The sequence below is a fragment of the Centruroides sculpturatus genome, unplaced genomic scaffold (genome assembly GCF_000671375.1).
Source record: "Centruroides sculpturatus isolate CEXI.00-Female unplaced genomic scaffold, Cexi_2.0 scaffold502, whole genome shotgun sequence".
NCBI lineage: Eukaryota > Metazoa > Arthropoda > Arachnida > Scorpiones > Buthidae > Centruroides > Centruroides sculpturatus.
Window position 1 is genome coordinate 219,178 of NW_019384630.1, and position 19,752 is coordinate 238,929.

At 31.7% G+C, this 19,752-nt stretch overlaps 1 protein-coding gene across 1 annotated transcript in view; it reads right to left on the bottom strand.

Moving 5' to 3' along the window:
- Window positions 1-5,009: 5,009 nt before the first annotated feature.
- The window catches only part of LOC111625736 (nucleolar protein 4-like), a 39,433-nt gene continuing 24,690 nt past the window's right edge, over window positions 5,010-19,752 (bottom strand). Inside the window, exons 4-5 of the mRNA XM_023368954.1 lie at window positions 15,695-15,882; window positions 5,010-6,661 (exon numbers count right to left, since the gene is read on the bottom strand). Coding sequence (XP_023224722.1) covers window positions 5,081-6,661; window positions 15,695-15,882 — 1,769 coding nt within the window. The 3' untranslated portion in view covers window positions 5,010-5,080. The remainder of the gene's footprint in view (window positions 6,662-15,694; window positions 15,883-19,752) is intronic.

Sequence of the window (19,752 nt, forward strand, 5' to 3'; positions counted from 1 at the left end):
ACTTGCCTTGTAGCAGCACAAGTGTTGTGTTTTAAATAAATCTCCAATGTTAAAATTCAGAAAAGAAGCTGTAATGCCACCACTTTCATTAAAGCACAAAAGTGACAGACTTGATTGAACACAAAAACACATGACATGATCCAAAGAATGGATTGAAGTTTTGTTCAGTGATGAAAAACAATTCAACTTAGATGATCCAGACAGTTGGAAGTATTATTGGCACAATTTAAGAACCGAAAAACAAATATTTTCAAAATGCCAAATGGGTGGGGGATCAATAATGATGTGGGGTGTGTTTGGATTCAATGGAACCACAGATTTAGCATTTATAACTCAAAGAATGAATTCAGAGAAGTATCAACTATCAAGGCATGCTTTAAGATCATTTATTAGAAGCTAGACCAAATTGAATCTTTCAATAAGACAATGCCCCTGTGCATGCCTCTAAATCAACAAAAATGTGGTTTAAATGTAAAAATATTAATCTGATGACATGGCCTGCTAGAAGCCCTGACCTGAATCCGATGGAAAATTTTTGGGGATGATGGTTCTTACAGTTTATTCCAATGGAAAGCAGTTTTCCACAATTCATGATTTGAAGGCAACAATTTCAGATGCTTGGGATAAACTTAAGATTGAATTCTTGAACAGGTATACAAAATAAAATAAAAATTGAACAGGTATACGAAATAAAATTAAGACTGAATTCTTGATTAAAATTAAGATTGAATTCTTGAACAAGTATACGAAATAAAATAAAAATTGAACAGGTATACGAAATAAAATAAAAATTGTTTTCTGTTAATCTTTGTAATATTATCTGTAAAACCAGTATAATAAGTCCTGATAATAGATGAAAGTCGAATTTATAGTCGAAAAATTTACATATTAATTAAGATTGAATTCCTTCAGAATATAATTGAAACAATGCCTAATCGAGTATTTAATGTAATTAACTAAATTATTACAAAAGTTGCTTCTAGCCCTTGATATAATAATATCAATAAAAATATCCACAACTGTGAGGCAGATAATAGTGAGGGCTTATCAGACCAAATGATGGGCACAAACGCTCAGAGATCAAAGTGAAAAAAATTTAATAAACACAAATGGTTACTACATAAATATGAAAACCCAAAATGCATTTCGGACTGTTTTCTGACAGAAAAGTCCCTCATCAGTTGGTGTTAGTTAAAGGTAATACCATAATAGAATTAAACAAAGTAACGGTCAACTTAAAACTAAGCTTAAAGTTATACAATATATAAGTTGAGGACACCACTGTAATGGTGTGAGTAGTAAGCATCATCAGTAAGTATTATCTAAAGTAGGTGGTATATTAAAAATTATACAAAGTAAGGTGAACATAAAGGCTATGCCTAAGACTATACAATATAAAGATGAAGATGCCAATATAACAGTATATATACCAAATATAACAGTATGAGCAGTAGGCAATATCAGTGCAGACAGGTGTAATAAATCTTCATGACCTTGCATGGTAGGATGACATACAGGGTGCTGATACAAACAGTTATAAATTAGACAATAATTAATTAATGCTAAAAGACTAAAGTTATACAAGCAGGTAATGTACATACCAAAAAGTAAGACGACAGAGTAGCAGGTGCCAGTTTACAACAAGGTGCTGGGAGTGGAAGTGAGGGAGGTGTGTGTCAGTCCACATCTGGTGTACAAATGGTGACATGTGATACAATTACAGGTTCTAATGGTTTAACCAGTACATGTGGACATTACATCACAAAGATAATTTAGTTATTAAAAGATATAATTATACCATCCTTCGAAGGATGGTATAATTCTATTATGGTATTACCTTTAACTAACACCAACTGATGAGGGACTATTTTCTGTCAGAAAACAGTCCGAAATGCATTTTGGGTTTTCATATTTATGTAGTAACCATTTGTGTTTATTAAATTTTTTTCACTTTGATCTCTGAGCGTTTGTGCCCATCATTTGGTCTGATAAGCCCTCACTATTATCTGCCTCACGGTTGTGGATATTTTTATTGATATTAATGTAATTAAGTTAAATGGTGGTTACATTGGCCATTAATTAAATTGTAAGAAAACTTTGCAATTTGAAACCTGTCCAGATAAATATGTAACAGTTTTTTGTACAAAATTTTCAAAAATATTATTTTCAGTGACAAAATGTTAATGTTTGATTAAAATTCTTATTTTGCAGTGTGAAAACATGTAAATCCATGTTATTTTTAATAAAACATTTGTCACTTAATGCAGCAAATTTGGGTTTTACTTTAATTTTTTCGTGTCCATATAAATTTGAAACGCACCTTATATGTATATATAGTATCAGGATTTGCGGTAGAGACTCCCCGCCAAGTAAAAAAGTCACTAACTAGACTATATATATATAGGAATCAAGTTGCCGATTTTCGGGGGTCAATTTCTCCACCCCCAACATTTGCAGTTATTCTGAATATCTCCTTCAAAAGATAATTATTTTCTTAAGTAGTGTGCAAAATTTTAAGATTTTCTATAAAGCTGTTGTCGAAATATAAGCAATTAAAAAGTGCAAAAATCGCCAAAAACGGACTGTATTTTTTTCGTTTTCTTCATCCGGCACTGTAGACACTCGTATGAAAAATACTACTGGGTCTAAAAAGCTCAAATTTTAAGCTTAAGACTTTCTCACACGTGGCAGTGGTATCCACAAGATTTTTTCTTGTTATTCTTTTCTACAGTTTGCTTCAAAACAAAGTTTATCTTTACCAAAGAAAATTTTTGATTGTTGTTATAAGTTTTACTTGGTGCAATTTTTTTACATCTCAGATGTTTTTGTTTGAATATTCAATATCAAAAAGTCATAATTAAAAATAGCAAGATCTTCTTTTACATGGGCATTTCTTTTTACAGATAATAAATATTAATAGTAATGTTAACCCACTGCCAGTGCTACTTAAGTCAACAAACCCTGTTTTACAGCTTCTGACATTGAGCATTACTGAATGCTGCGATATATATCCTGGCTTGCATGTATTTTTCTCTAGTAGTGTTCTTAAAATTTTGTTCTGTATATTTTCAAGTTTCCATTTATATATACTAATGAATATATTTATTATACTATTTAAATGTATTAAAATCTAATTTAAATCCAATTCCAAAAAATTACTAAAAACTATTAGGGAATAGTGCAGTATCAGCTTATTGCAACAGAATGGATGAATTTGACTTGATGAGAATAATGCTTATATTATTATTGTTCAGAATTACTAAGATAAAACTTGTATTCTGGTGGCAACTTGTTCTAATATAAGAGATACTTTGCAATGATTCTATTAGGGTTGTGTGCAACCTGCACAGAAGTGCAGGTTGCACACAACCCTAATAGAATCATGTTAATCAGCTTGATTTTTATAAAAACTTAAAATTAATCAAAGCCAGAACCATTCAAAACATCATACAAAATAAAAACGATTCTATTTGTGTTGCATGCTGTGCACCTGGTGACAACATTCTCACAGATGTTGCTACTGTATGTTAGAATACAGTAGCAACATCTGTGACAACAACTAACATCTCACCTAAGATTTCCAAAACATTTCACAAATAAATCTATAACTTCAATTTATTGATCCTTCATGTGGTTTGGTTGTGCCCTCATCAGATGAATATGTGTTTATACATAAGCATACTGGTATAAATTAACAATATCTTCAAACCTGTTACCAGTGTGTTCTCCCATGACGATGAGAAACAAAAAAAAATATACTGATATATTCATGTAGATCAGTGTTTTTCAACCAGGGTGTCACGACGCCACGATTGGGGTGTCGCAAAGTTTAGGGCCTTTAGTCATTTTCTTGGAAATTTACTTAAGTGTAGTTCAAGATAACTCATTGTTAGTTCTGTTTTGCTATGAAATATCTAGTAAGCAAAGAAACGATAACTAATCGCATGTTAATGTAATGTTCACGCTACGTCTACGCACGACTTGTCACGAGTTCGCCCAAACCACATTACTTGGCCTTCACATTTCCAGTCCCAGTACCGGGCCAACCAGCAGAGAAGAACGACATGGACATTTGTGTCTTGTACTTTAAAAAGCGTTGCATTGCACTTTGAAAAGCCTGCACAATGTAGATGCATATTACAGTACTTTCATAGTATTCAAAAGCAATGATGACAAATAAACAATTTATTATCATTTTTTTAATTTAAATTTTTTAAATTGATATGAAAAAGATAAGAAAAAAGTAATGAAATATTTATTTTATATATACATCAAAATAGTATAAAAAAACTTAAAAATTGTTTATCAATAAAATAATAATATAAAATGATGATATATTTGATAATAAAACTAAATTTAAAAAACAATAGAGAGACTATTATTTTACATATAGTTATTTCGACAAAATTCAATGGACTTAAATTTTGATTTTGAACACATAGAAACGCTGTTTTTTTGCATTAGAATGCTACTTCAAATTGTCAATTTTTAAAAGTTTTTGGAGAGGGACTTCCTCGAAAACTCAAAAACTTCGGGGAGGGACTTCCTCCCCGGACCCCACCCCAGCATTGCGTGTAATATTCGTTTTCGCAAAAAATTTATCTGGCCCTTTAGTCCCCTTATTCAGATCCGCCGCTGGTCAAGGGTGTCACGATTTTTTATTTTTCAATCAGGGGTGCCACGCAATGAAAAAGGTTGAAAAACACTGATGTAGATGAATATACCAGATAGATAATAAAATCTTTATAAAATTTACTATTAACAATTTGATAATCTATCTTGTAGACACAAGAAAATAAGTTTGTCTAATGATGCATGTGATATCTCAACTGCTAAAACTATGACTTATGATACGAAAAAATAATGTTATTTAGAAGTTCTTTCCAACATTGAAGCTGATATTTTAAGAAATAAGTAATGATCTTATTATAAGTAAATCTAATATTTAAAGATCCTTAATTATCTTAAGTAAGAAAATAGTTTGGAAGAATATATCAATTTAATCTGAATTATGTTTTAATTCTGTTAGTTTTTATTTTAAAAATATATATACAGACATTACATTGTTTAAACAACAATCTCATTTCTTACAACTTCGAAATTTTGGTGATCGTTTTGGAAGAGTTGTTTTACTTTCAATATAAGAAGAAGAAAGTGCCTGAATATCTCTCTCACTTTTTCTTGTTTTCCTTGTTGTTGAATCTTTTAATTGATGAAAATCAGATTTTACATTCATTGAATTATCCAAATTTTTCTCATTAAACTTGACTGTAGACTGTTTTTTACAACTCCTATTTTTCTTCTTTTTTCCAGAATTACTCAAAATACCAGTAATTTTTCTATCTTTATCAATCTCTTTCTCATCACTTTTTTCTATTTTCTTCTTTTCTTTATCTGGCATTTCCACTATTACACAATCATCTGTGATATTTAACTGTTTAGATTTCTTACATGTTCTAGGTTTAGGTGATCGTTTGGGTAATGTTTTTGATAAAGGAGTTTTGGAAGCTTCAATATTTGCAGTTGATATTTTTTGATTCTTAATATCTTTATCAATGTCACACATGGCTTTGGTCTCATTTTCTGAAATTTTCTTAACTTTAACAAATTCATCATTTTCAAATTTTTCTTCCAAAAAGAGTGTTGTATGTTTAGTTTCCTCTTTACATAAATTCATATCTTCAGCAAAATCACTGTGAGAATCAGAATTTTTCTTTGTTTTTTGTTTTGGAGTTTTCTTTGAACCCGTCTGATCTTTACTATTTTCCAAACTCTCTTTTGGACTTAATTTTGTATATTTCATTTCATCAAAATTACTTGTATTCATTTCTTCTGTAAAGCTACTAAAAGCAGAATCACAATGTTTTTTCTTCTTCTTCTGGGTTGAAGATTTGTTTGAATCTTTTTTGCCTGAAACTGAGCTATCATTATTTTCTGTATGACTTTTTGGAGTTAATTTTGTATTCTTCATTTCATCAAAATTACTTGTATTCATTTCTTCTGTAAAGCCACTATAAGCAGAATCACAATGCTTTTTCTTCTTCTTCTGGGTTGAAGATTTGTTTGAATCTTTTTCGACTGAAACCGAGCTATCATTATTTTCTGTATGACGTTTTGGAGTTAATTTTGTATATTTTATTTCTTCTCTGAAATCACTAAAATCAGAATCAGAATATTTTTTCTTTTGTGTTGAAAATTTGTTTGAATCTTTTTCAGCTGAAACATAACTATCATTAATTTCTATACTGTTTTCTGAAGTTAATTTTGTAGATTTTATATTCCTCTCTCTTGCCTGTTTGGAAGTTTCCTTCTCAATTTTAACATTTTTAATGATGTCAGGTGTTTTTGTGCATTCTTTTGGAGAAAATTTTGTATTTTTCATTACTTTATCTGTTACTTCATTAACTATCTCATCAGTATCATCTATTTCAATCTCCTTTTCAAATTTTGCTATTTTACTTTCCTTATTTTTTATCTTATTTGTTGACTTTTTCCTTTTTAAAGTATGCTCTTTCTTTGTCAAGGATTCATTTTTGTCAATTTCCATTTCTTTTCCTAATTCTGTTTTAGTAGCTTCAAAAGATTTATCATCATCATCTTGCTGGTTTATTGATGAGCTTTCTTCCATTTTCTCATTTTCATCTTTTCTGTTGTTATTTATCTGAAAGATGATTTTAAAAAGTTTAATATATGAAAAAAATATTTTTACTGTATTTTGAAAAGCTTGTTATACACTTGTTAAGTTCAATTGTAACACATGTCAGCTGTGTGGATGTTATCAAGCGTTGATGGACAGTCTGCAGCTCTGTCACATGTGTCAGGTGGGTTGATGTAACCATATTCCTAAGAATGCGGGGTGAGATTGTCCCACCTAGAGAGGGAGAAATTGTGCACTTCCCTTGTGGTGTGTCAAGTCAGTGCTGACCAGGGAGCTGACCAGTGTGCTTACCAGAGTGTATAGCTGTGTGGCTGGTCAAGAACCAGTGTTGTGATTATAAAATAATTGTCAGGTGCCTGAGTGTTACTCGCTTGTTTGAGAAATTAAAGTTCAATTGTGTTGTTATGTTGTAAAGGAACTGTGTACTATGTTTAGACCATGTAAACAGGAACATTATACATCATCATATTTTACAACAACACTCATATAGATACATGGTATAATTACTATTAGATTGATTTATACACAAATAATTTTCTATATGTAAGAAACAAACTTCTTATACACCAGAGGAAAATATATAATTCCAATAAAAAAAAAAAAACCTTCATAACTCCAGTGATACTTGTTTATACATCAGCGAACGTTTTCGACCCCATCCGGGTCTTCATCAGGCTATGTTTATGAGGAATTTGAATGCGTATGGAACAGAACATTAAAACGGACTTAAAGAGATTCAAAATTTTGAAAAAACGGTTGCCACGGAACCGGGAATCACAGCTGACTTACAAAGTGCCCGTATGATCAGGATCTCTCATCGTACGGATCAATTGAGAGCCATGGAGACTCTTGAAATATATAAAGCAGGATTACGCGGCACGTGCATTAATTCCAGGGATGTAGTCAGGATATCAGGCACGTGGAAGTTTTGTTATGAGGGAAACCACCCCCGTAACTGATTTGTTGAATTTCCTATTTTCAGTTGTGTTCGCCATTTCGCAAATGAATGGTTGCACATGCGCAACGTTCCACGTTTATTCTTAAGTTTGTTTTTCGAAATTTTGAATCACTTTAAGTCCGTTTTAATGTTCTGTTCCATACGCATTCGAATTCCTCATAAACATAGCCTGATGAAGACCCGGATGGGGTCGAAAACGTTCGCTGATGTATAAACAAGTATCACTGGAGTTACAAAGGTTTTTTTTTTTTTTTTTATTGGAATTATATATTTCTATATGTAATTATAATATTTGATGCAATAAATTAAGCAAAAATACTAAAGTCTCCATTTTCTTTGTTTCATTCAGTGTATTCATTCATTAGACATTGTGCCAGTTACTCTGTAATTGATGGTTCAGAAAACTTTATAATATAAATCATTCTGTCAAAAATAATTTTTTTTCTCTTTTTTACTTGTTTTATGCTTAACTGTCTTAATCAACTTTAAATTTCTTACAACAGTCTGTCAAACTCATATACCACCAAATACAGTTTGAGTGTGGGCCACAGAGAAAAAAGTCTTATATATACAGGTATACCTCGACTTACGTCGTTCCCGATTATACGTCGTTTGTCAAAAAAGTATATGGAATAATAAAAATCAAATTTAAGTCATTTTATTTGACTTTACGTCTGTCCGCCACAAATATTGAAGTCGTAATATCGCTAAAAAATGTTTAAAGCGCATAAAATCATATTAAAATATATACATTTACAAGTATGTACTGTATTTACAGTACATGCATTCGTAAATTTAGATTACTTTTTTCTGTACTATATTAAAAACTAAAATTTATTTGTATGTAAGCTTAAAATAAATCCTTGTTAACCATATATTATTAAAAATGCATTAATAAATAAAATACAGAACCGGAAATGGTAATTTACGGTTTAGCCTAGTGACAATTACATTCCGAGACAAGTAAATTCGACTTAAGTCGTTCTCCTGGAACCAATTACTGACGTAAGGCGAGGTATACCTGTATTCAAAACTAACTTATTTAAATTTTACATTTATTTCTCCTTAAGGACATATAAAAATTTAAAAAGTTAATATTTTTGACTAGAAACTTGGTATCTTCTGGCAGAAACAATTTTATCAGTATCTAGTGCAATTTTTTGCAATGTTTTTAATATAGATATTAAATACACATTTGTTTATCTCATTCTATGTGAACTCTTATTAGTCTTTAAAATAGAAACTAATTGTTTACATAGGTATGTACTATCAAACATTGCCAACACTCTTGCAGTAAACATGCATTTTAATAATATGTTCAGACAAGTATAGATAGTCTCAAATACCAACTTCAGTATACGTTTATTTTAGCAGTGTTGCTTTGGATTTCAATCAATTCCTCTTAGATGTTTCTTTTTGCTTCTACAGTGTTAAAAGAAAAAGGAGCACTAAACAGTAAAAAATCATTTTCAAATGCCTTGAATCCTTGAAATCAGTTTTCAAATTCAATTAATAATTTTTAAATATTTGTAGATTTTATTTCCTGAAATTGCAACCTTATAATTCTTTATAATATATATAGACATTGAACACACTTTTCCAGCAATTACTTTTAATTAAAAAGAAATGTTTTTGGCCTAATTGATAATGCTTTATTGAGATTTCTTTTGTTACTTTATTTTTATTCTTAATTGTATTCTAAATAAATACAACCTCACCATAAACTGGAACTGTAATATTCGTAAATCACACCTAAATTCAAAATTTCCAGCAAATAAACTTCAAAAATACACTTCGAACGTTTTCGGCCACTAAATTTATCGGCCTTCTTCAGGAAATACAAACTGGAAAAACCATTCTATAAATAGAACTTAGCTGCCTTTTAAATTTTAAAAGAACAAAAAACGGCTGTGACGTATGGTATATGATGTATATCAGGGGTGTCCAACCCGCGGCCCGCGGGCCGCATGCGGCCCAAAACAAGTTCCAATGCGGCCCAATAATGGTGTAAACAAAACCGACAAATGTTTTAATTAATTAATTAATTTATTTATTTCAACAGCATAAACTCAGAAAAGAAGTTTCACAAAGCCATAAACCTTTATTCATATTTTAGTTTTGAGTGGAAATGAAATACAGTAATACCTCGACTTACGCAAACCCGGAGTTACGCGATTTTCAAATCTCGTCGATTCGTCTTTTGTTTGAAAGCCACGCAACTCTTGCTTACTCACTCCTCTCACACTATTGTTTAGCTTACATGTTTGGACGTGTCGCGCGGAATCGACACATAGTTACAATTTATTTTGTGTTATTTATTTCTGTGTTTGTTATATCTAAGGAGACTTGAGAGACTATATGTGGTGATTTCTTGTAACCGTGAACGAATCAAAAGGCGAGATAAGGTTAACGAGAACATTTATTAGCTTACATACATCAGATTTGGATTTTACACAAATTGTGTAAATATACCCCGACTTACGCGAATTCGACTTACGCGGTTATCGCTCGGTCCCACCTATCGCGTAAGTTCAGGGTATTACTGTATTTTCATGTACTTGGAGATGTGTGAATGAGGAAGGATTACTAAATAAAGCTGGAGTTGTGACTCAAAGGATTATAGACCCAATTTTGGTGAAAGGAGAGAAAGGACAAAAGATAAAAAGTTGTCAGAAAAGTTAAATAGTTCTTCTGTTAGGCAAATATTGAGTCTTAATTTTCCAACCTTTCTCACTTCTTTATCTTTTGTCCTTTCTCTTCTTTTTCCGAATTTGGCTCTATAATCCTTTGAGTCAAAACTCCAGCTTTATGCATTCCTTCTAGCGTTGCAAGATTTGGCTAAATTGAACCAAATGTAGGCCAAATGTGGCTACTTTTTTTAGTTTAACGTAAAAAAAATATCATTTGGCGCTTTGGCTACTTTTGGGGCTACATATCATTTATAAATATATTAGTTGAATAAAAATGCACTTTAAAATGGTGTTTCTTCGCATTTTATTAATCAGAGACTCAAATAAACCAAATATTTGCGTTTTATCAAATAAATGAATTTATCTATTTCTAAGTAAAGATTGAAAGTGTCTGTAGAAGTAATTTTTTAAAATATCCTGTTTCGTGACAAAGTTTTAATACTTATTATTATAATCTAGACATGTTAATCCTTAAATATACTTGTATATTGGGCCAGAAGTATATATAATATATACTTGTGGCCCAAAACTCCTTGACTTCTTCCAATGCGGCCCAGAGAAACAAAAAGGTTGGACACCCCTGATGTATATTATGAGTCAAGATAGCATATACAGATCTCTACAAGCAAGACTAAAAGATCACAAATATGACATGCTAAAAGGTAACATCAATACAGCTTTAGCACGGTATGCCAGCGATCTGGGGATTTCCCCGTTGGGACCAGGCCAAGCTAATACACAAGGTTTTTGACAGGCAGGATATAAAAATTTTGGAAGCAATAGAGATCTACAAGGCGAGCAGGAGTGGAAACTGCATCAACACGGATGTCATTCCTGTATCATCAGCGTGGAAACGCTATCTTGACTCATAATATACGTCATACACCATATGTCACAGCCGTTTTTCGTTCTTTTAAAATTTAAAAAGCAGCTAAGTTCTACTTATAGAACGGTTTTTCCAGTTTGTATTTCCTGAAGAAGGCCTATAAATTTAGTGGCCGAAAACGTTCGAAGTGTATTTTTGATGTTTATTTGCTGGAAATTTTGAATTTAGGTGTGATTTACGAATTGTATTCTATTTTATATTTTGTTTTATTTCTATCATAAATTTTGATAATCAAAAATCACACTAGTATTACATTACATTTTTTTAAAAACTATGTTCCAAAAATAGAATCTCTATTTAAAAACCCAATGGAGGCTTATCAATCAGGCCAAAAACATTTGTTTATTAAAATGCTGGATAAGTGTGTATGTGCAGAGTCTTATGTATATACTGTGGTAGTTCCAGCTTTGAGTATTATGAATTCTTTATAATTTTTACAAGTAGGAAAATTAACTAAATCACAATTTTGCAATTTGTTTTCCAAATTCCAAGTTTTAACTCAAATGCTTTAATGCAGTCCCATAGAAATAGGAAAAGTAGATTTTGGCTCTAAAGTTTTAAATCTCACTTTATTTAAATTCCACATAATATCTGTAATTAAGACCAAATCCTGCAACTAGTTTTTTTTGTTGTTGTTCTGCTGACTCTCATTTCTAAAAACATTTTGATTTCATTGCAAAGTTTCCAAAAGTGTTTTAAAACTTTATGACAGGAGAGCCAACACACTTCTGTATAATAAAGTAAACCTTCATCTTTGAGACAAGAACTTGTCAACTTCTTGAGTAAAAATTCCCAAAAGTAAAAAATTTATATGTGACAATAAAATTTTTTTCACAGACTTGAAAATTAATTTGCAATATATTAAAGATTTATTTTGTATTTTTTGAAATTCTATTTTATTATTTTAAGAAGATACTAATTTTTCCTGCATGCCATTCTTCCACCTAAAACAAATTTGAATGTTTCCACTACTGAAAAGAAGAATGAACCATTCCAACTACTAAAACCTAGCCTGATGGATAAAACCAATTTTGTATCCAGATACTGTACACAAAAAGAAATTTTCAGAGTTTAAAGAGTTAATTAATAACATCAGGTTTTGAGAAGTTTATATGCAAGGTATGCTCATAAATCAATGCGTCAAACAGCTGGTTAGATCGGGGATGCCTCTGTGGGGAGGCGAAAGGATTCATGATTGCCATACAAGATCACGTCATAAATACTAAAAACTACAAAAAACACATACTCAAAGATACAACACTCACAAACGTCACATGCAGAAAATGTCACATTACACCAGAAACTATAAAACACATTACATCTGGGTGCAAGCTCCTGGCACAGACAGATTATTTACACAGACATAATCAAGTAGCAAATGTAATATACCAAGAACTTGCAAACAAACACAAATTATTAGACATCCACGAACCATACTACAAATACATTCCACAGACAGTATTGGAAAACAACACGCACAAACTGTACTACAACAGAGCCATAATCACAGATAAAACAATTTACCACAACAGACCAGACATCACTCTCATTGACAAACACAATAAAATCACATACATTATAGACATAGTCATTCCAAACACTCACAATGTACAAAACACAATCACTGAAAAAATTAGCAAGTACACAGAACTCGCCCAGGAAATAAAGCATCTGTGGAGGATGGATAGGATGCTTATTGTACCTGTCGTTCTCTCCTGTACAGGTGTGATACAACACACACTACACAAAAGCCTAGGAACATTACAATCGAATAGAAATACATACATTACACTACAGAAGGTCACTAGATTGAATACATGCCATATTGTTAGAAAATTCCTGAATACTGACACTGACACACTTATTTTAGTTTTCTTTTGGTTGCTATGCCTTGACTCTGGTCCAGCATAGTACACAGCCACTGGTATCAACCAAGTATAACCCACTAAACCCAACATAATAATAATAATAATAAATCTATATAGTCAAACCTCGATTTTCGAATGACTCACTTTTTGAACAAATCAGTTCTAAAACAGAATTTCAAACTCATAATTGCATTGATTGCTGAAACAACCTACTCAGCAAGAGCTGGCCACAGATTAGAGAGAGATGGTAGAGATGGTCAACTCCCCCTATTTTCTATGTTAAAAAAAGTCAACAGCCCAACCAATCATTGGCAGGAACTGATTCAGAAGTTAGTGGCACCAAGATCTCCTCACACCATTAGACATGACACAAATCATCAATGATGCTGCTATTTAAATTAGATTTCAATGCGCATGTGAGAAAGATACCATAGACTGGGGTTACTTTGTGACATGTAGGCTAACTTTAGGACAATCACTGTTTTGAATGAATTTAAAGTCAATGCCACTGCCATTTCAATAATATACAAACTGTTGTCATTGGTTCTAATGCTCCTATTGTGCTGCCATGTAGTATCAAGGCCCAGAAGCTGTTTGTTTTCCCGCCTTTTAAGCAGCCATTTTTAGTTAGGTTATGCTTTGTTTGATCAACACATGCTCCAAAAACTATTATTCGTTGAGAAAACTCTACAGTTTCTATTGAAAACAAAAAAGTTAAATATTTTGAAATAGATAATCATAATCTATTATAATCAAGTGCTTTATAATATTTTAAAATAATTATTTGGTTATACTTTACTGAAAAATCTTACATATAAGGGGCAACTTTGGGACTGTCCCAAAATTACCCCGAATGTTATTGTTCAGATAAAAAGTCTATTTTTTTTTGTTTTTCTTTTAGGTTTATGATATAATGGGACAGATTTACAAATGTACCCTTGGGATGAGGGCGTATAAAAATTATACAGAGGAGAACCTTGCAGCAGCTGTTGCAGCTATAAACGATAAATCATTGTCGTACTGGAATGCATCACTAAAATTTGGCATTCCTAAAAATACTATATTAATAAAAGTTCAGGGGAAGCACATACACATAAAGTTGGTCGACAAGCTGTATTTATAAATGAGGAAGAAAAAGTTATTTGTAGCACATGCTATTGTTTTGTAAACATTTGGATTTCCTATGACAATGTTTGTTTTGCAATGTGCCATAAAATTGTATTTGGACAGAAGTTGAAGGAAAGAGTCCAGGTTTAATAACTTTCCTGGCATTGATTGGGCTCAATGTTTTATGAAAAGAAATAAAGCTTTGCTGACACAAAGAACATCAAAAAATATAACTTATGCCAGAGCTGCGACTGATGAAGAAATAATAAATTCATTCTTCAATAATTTAGAGAAAAAGTTAGTAGGCATTCCAGCACAAAACATATGGAATTATGATGAAACAAATTTGGTTGATGATCCCGGATCAGCAAAAGTTATTACTAAGAGTGAGACCAAGTATCTTGAACAAATTCGAAATTCATTGAAAGCATGTACATCGCTAATGGTTTGTGGAAACGCAGCAGGTACCATAGCCCCATTTAATGTGAATTATAAAGCTGAAAAAATGTGGACTACCTGAACGGAAAATCGTCCACCTGGGCCACCTGGTGCAGAACAAAATCAGGATGGTTTGATGGTGAATCGTTTGAAGACTGGTTTATTAATCTGCTTCTGCCCAACTTAAATGACAGGATGGTACAAAAGTAATCATTGGCAATAACCTAAGTTCACATATTAATATTCAAGTCTTTTTTGAAGATTTGTAACAGTTTAACATTGCGACAATCCTATTTTTATACTGTTAAAAAATGAGAAAAAACTTTGTCCTAAAGTTACCCCTATTTAAAGGGTAACTTTAGAACAAGAAAAAGGTGGGAGTATTTTTAAACTCTTAACCTGCGAGTGAAAATATTGGAGAATTTAAAGAAAACATCATATTTACCTAACTAATACAATGCAAAATGGTTTGTAACAGTCATTTGAACAGAGGGGCGCAAAAAGTGCAAAACCATACCAAAGTAACCCCAGTCTATGGTACTAATTCAGTTTTCAGTTTTTTTGTATGCATCGTAGATGAATTTAAATCAAATTAATTAATAAAAACCATGTTAATTGACATTTATGTAATATAAATGGCATCACTATAAGCACCATTAAACACTAAGAATTAGTGTTTAATGGTGCTTAGGTCAAATTAAATAAAAATTTATTATTAAATATAAATTTTTATCATTTCTCATTACCACACAATTAACAGTATTAATTAAATGCAAGAACTTTTAATGAACAACTTTTAGAAAGGTAATGAAAATAGCTAAAATGGTTAAAAAAGGCTTTATTTATTTTGGGGATCAAAATTAATCTATTTTGTATTGTTTCTTATAGGAAAATTTGTTTTGGTTTTAGAACAACTTTTAAAAATGAATCATGTTCAAAAACAGAGTTTTGACTGTATTACTAACATTTAGAAAATTAAAAAAAAAAACTTATGCAACTCTATATCTAAAAAATATAATATACACTTGACAATAACAATGAATAATTGTTTACCCAATCAAAACATTAAATATTTCATTAAACAATTACATTTATTTTATATCTGATTCCTAATGCAGCTAATGCGTTTTCGTTTTGCTGTATTTTCTTCAATATCTTCTGTTTTCTTTTTAAAATGTTCTTTTCCGACTTAACTGTGTTGTGTGTTTTTTTGTTCATCTCCACTGTTGAAACGAATGATTTTGGCCAGAAATTCCTGGGATTTTGAACATATGAACCTATTTGTAAAAACAAAACACATTATATACAATCAACAAAATAATATACATAATACTGTACTATAAAAGATATATAATTTATAATGAGAAATTACTTATTGTAACAATGTCACAATGCTGGACTACAATTTTCAATCATATTTTATTTTAAAAGTTATTTGACTTCCAGTCCAGATTGGAAAGTTTGTATATAGTTAATCCCTAAGCTTTCATATCTGGTCAGTAACTCCATTCTTGAGATTAAGGAAGGATGAATAGACAGACAATTGACAGTGGAAATGGAAATCTATTGATCTGCAATTTGAAAACTGCAGGAAAAAAGAGAGAATATAATAGAATCTACCTATGTTGGAGGTTGTTATCAGTTATTTAATGTTATCAGAATTAGCATGTTCCAAAACATGTAAGTTAAAATACACTTATAAAACTTTGTCTATTATAATTAGAATTCAGCTGAAGTTAATACATAACCAAAAACCAAAAATCTAGCACATAATGCTACATAAGAAGTCATTTAGATATCTAGTAATATTTAATTTTTGAAAAAATGACTGAAGTGACCAGATCATCAAATGTAAAAAGCAGAACATAAGTCTGGGTGCTAGCAACGAGACATCAGATGAGTTATGTGCAGTGATGATATTCGAAATATTTAACAAAGGGTTCGCTAACAGAAAATTTTTCCTTAACAATTTTTTTTCGCTCAAATGGTGCATTAGCAATATTAGCGCAAAAAACTGACCTTAATTAATTAAGATACCCATATAAATAAAAAAGATGCGTTGGCAAAATTAAGTCAGTTAAAATTTAACATTGTTTATGCCAGAACTATATTGTTTTATAAATAATAAAAAAGAGTGTTCAAAATGGTTTATTTTGTACATATTTTAATATTTTTCATTCAAAGTATTTTATAAATATAAAAATTGCCTTTTTTTAATCAGAAAAAGACATAGGGAAAGCAGTTAAACAAGAAAAACTTTTTTAAATCATTAATTTTATCGTTAGGTATTATTATAATAATAGACAGATGTCATCGTCTCTCGAAATACGATATCTTTCTTATTTCGCTGTTGATAGCCCGACACGTGTTCCGCAGCCATCTTGTATTTTCTCGCGGGCGTGGGATTGTGGGATCTCTCTTATGACTGGATCTAGTTTCGAGAACTCTCTCGAGTAGATTGCGATTGAACCTTGTTTTAGTCGAGATTGAAACGGTCGATGGAGGTTGCACTAGGCGAACAGGGTATAAGGCTCTAGTTTAGTAGTGTTACAGAGTATAATACGTATATTTTAATATCTTTTTTAAAAGAAACAAAACCACTGAGAAATGTTACGTGTGTTTAACAACGGGTTCGGAAAACTTTGAAAATGTTAACAACGGGTTCGGCCGAACCTGTGCGAACCCGCTGAATATCACCACTGGTTATGTGACCAATTCTAGTCAATGATTGTCAATTTCCTAGCTTTCTAACATTATCAATGGCAGATATTATAACTAATGAACATTTTACTTATCCATATACAGTGGTACCTCAGGATACAAAATTAATCCGTTCCGAAACTGAGATTGTATCATGAAAATGTCGTAAGGTGAATCATTTTTCCCCATACGATTATATGTAAAACCAAATAATTCATTCCAATATGAAAAGCACACTCAAATTAAAGCTAAGTAGTACAGTGGAACCCCGGTTAACGAACTTAATCCGTTCCGCGACTCCGTTCGTTAACTGAATTGTTCGTTAACCGAAGCAATTTTTCCCATAGAAATTAATGCAAATGCAATTAATCCGTTCTAGTCTCCAAAATTTTTGTGATTTTATTTGTAATATACAGTAATTTTCTTTGATGAAAATGTAGGAAAACGTAGTATCTATCATTACAGCAACAAACATGTAAACTTTGTTTAATAAAATAGCACTGTACATACCTTCGTTTGTTGTAGTTGGTGGCAGAAAAGTGGAGATGTACGTACCTTAATGCTTAGAAGGGGAATCCCCTCCAAAAAATAACGGGTAGCACTTCATTGGTAGATTCTTCGAGTCGAAGTCTCTTTCGATAAAAAACCCACCAGTGGCTAAGTGGTCTTTGTACCTTGAACACGGGGAGTTCATTCGTGGGTTCGCACCTTGTTCAGACGAAATGGCCACGTGGAGTTTTCCGAGTTTTCTCCACGTCTGTATCGCCTAAATAGGGGCAAGTTTCCCTTAAAAACACCTCCCAGAAGGCATTCCCCCTAGGCGGATCGCCCAAGTGTTGCGTTGCCATAACTTAACAAACAAACTTTTTCTGTAAGGAACAAGAAATTGATCTAAAGTTGATTGTCTTACTCTTTTAATCAAAATTTTTCTCAAATGCGATAGTGCATTGTTGTTCATATTGCGTTGTTGTTTTTTGCCACTATGACTTTTTTCTTTCTTGGATGCCATATTGATTAAATATATAAATCACAAAACTGAAAAAAGAAGTACAGCACAAACACTCGGAAAAGCAATGCTTAACTTGCGCATGCCTAATACCAACTAAAATTTGACACAAAATACCGTTATGTTCGTTATCCGAGACAAAATTTTTGAAAAATAAAAGTTCGTTAACCAGGACGTTCGTTAACCGGGGTTCCACTGTACATTAAAAAAATAACTATAGTAAGGAAAACACTGAAAAATGCATTTTGTAGTTGCAAATGTATAAATAACCATAATAGAATAATAATTAATTAAAAAAATGTAGTTTTATTTGCACTTTACCTTTGAGGATAGACGGCGGTGGAGGTGTAAACTGGTGGCAGAAGAGAGAGAGAAGGGAAATGACACTAAAACTTAACTTACATAACAAAATGTAACAATAACTTAAAAATAACTTAGAAAAAATAAAAAATTAGTGTTGTTTTATATATATACTAGCTATTACCCGCGACTTCGCCAGCGGTGGTTTTGCAAACAAACCCCATTTATATTCAGTATTTCAACAATCATAGTAATTGTTATATAACACCTACCGCTGAAAATAATGAGAATTGCCGAAAATCAAACTAACTATTTTCAGTTTGATCAATCGATCTATAATCGAACCAATATGCAATAACAAATTCGAATTTAAAACGGTTCGAACATTTTTAAAATCGAAATAGATAAAAATATTTATAACAATATCTAAAATGTTATCAATTTAATACACCTAAGTACTCAATGAAGACTAAATGTAGTTGAAAACAAAAAATCGCATCTAAAATGGTACAGTAGAAGCCGTTTTTCCGGTTAAGCATTAATCCTCTCCCTCGCCCCCCCCGCGGGAGAATTTCGAAAAATCCCTTCTTAGTGTGCGTTTTCATGACGTACCCTAACTGTGTAGACTGCATCTAAAATAGCACAGTAGAAGCCGTTTTTCCGGTTAAGCATTAATCCTCCCCTCTCCCCCCGCGGGGGAATTTCGAAAAATCCCTTCTTAGTGTGCATTCCCATGGTCTACCCTACTAAAACTCAGATAAAAACAAAAAATCGCATCTAAAATGGTACAGTAGAAGACGTTCTTCCGGTTAAGTCTTAATGCTCTCCCTCTCCACTAACGCACACTAAGAAGGGATTTTTCGAAATTCCCCCGCGGGGGGGGAGGGGAGGATTAATGCTTAACCGGAAAAACGGCTTCTACTGTACCATTTTAGATGCGATTTTTTGTTTTCAACTACATTTAGTCTTCATTGAGTACTTAGGTGTATTAAATTGATAACATTTTAGATATTGTTATAAATATTTTTATCTATTTCGATTTTAAAAATGTTCGAACCGTTTTAAATTCGAATTTGTTATTGCATATTGGTTCGATTATAGAACGATTGTAAACGTTCCAGAAAATTGATCAAATTGAAAA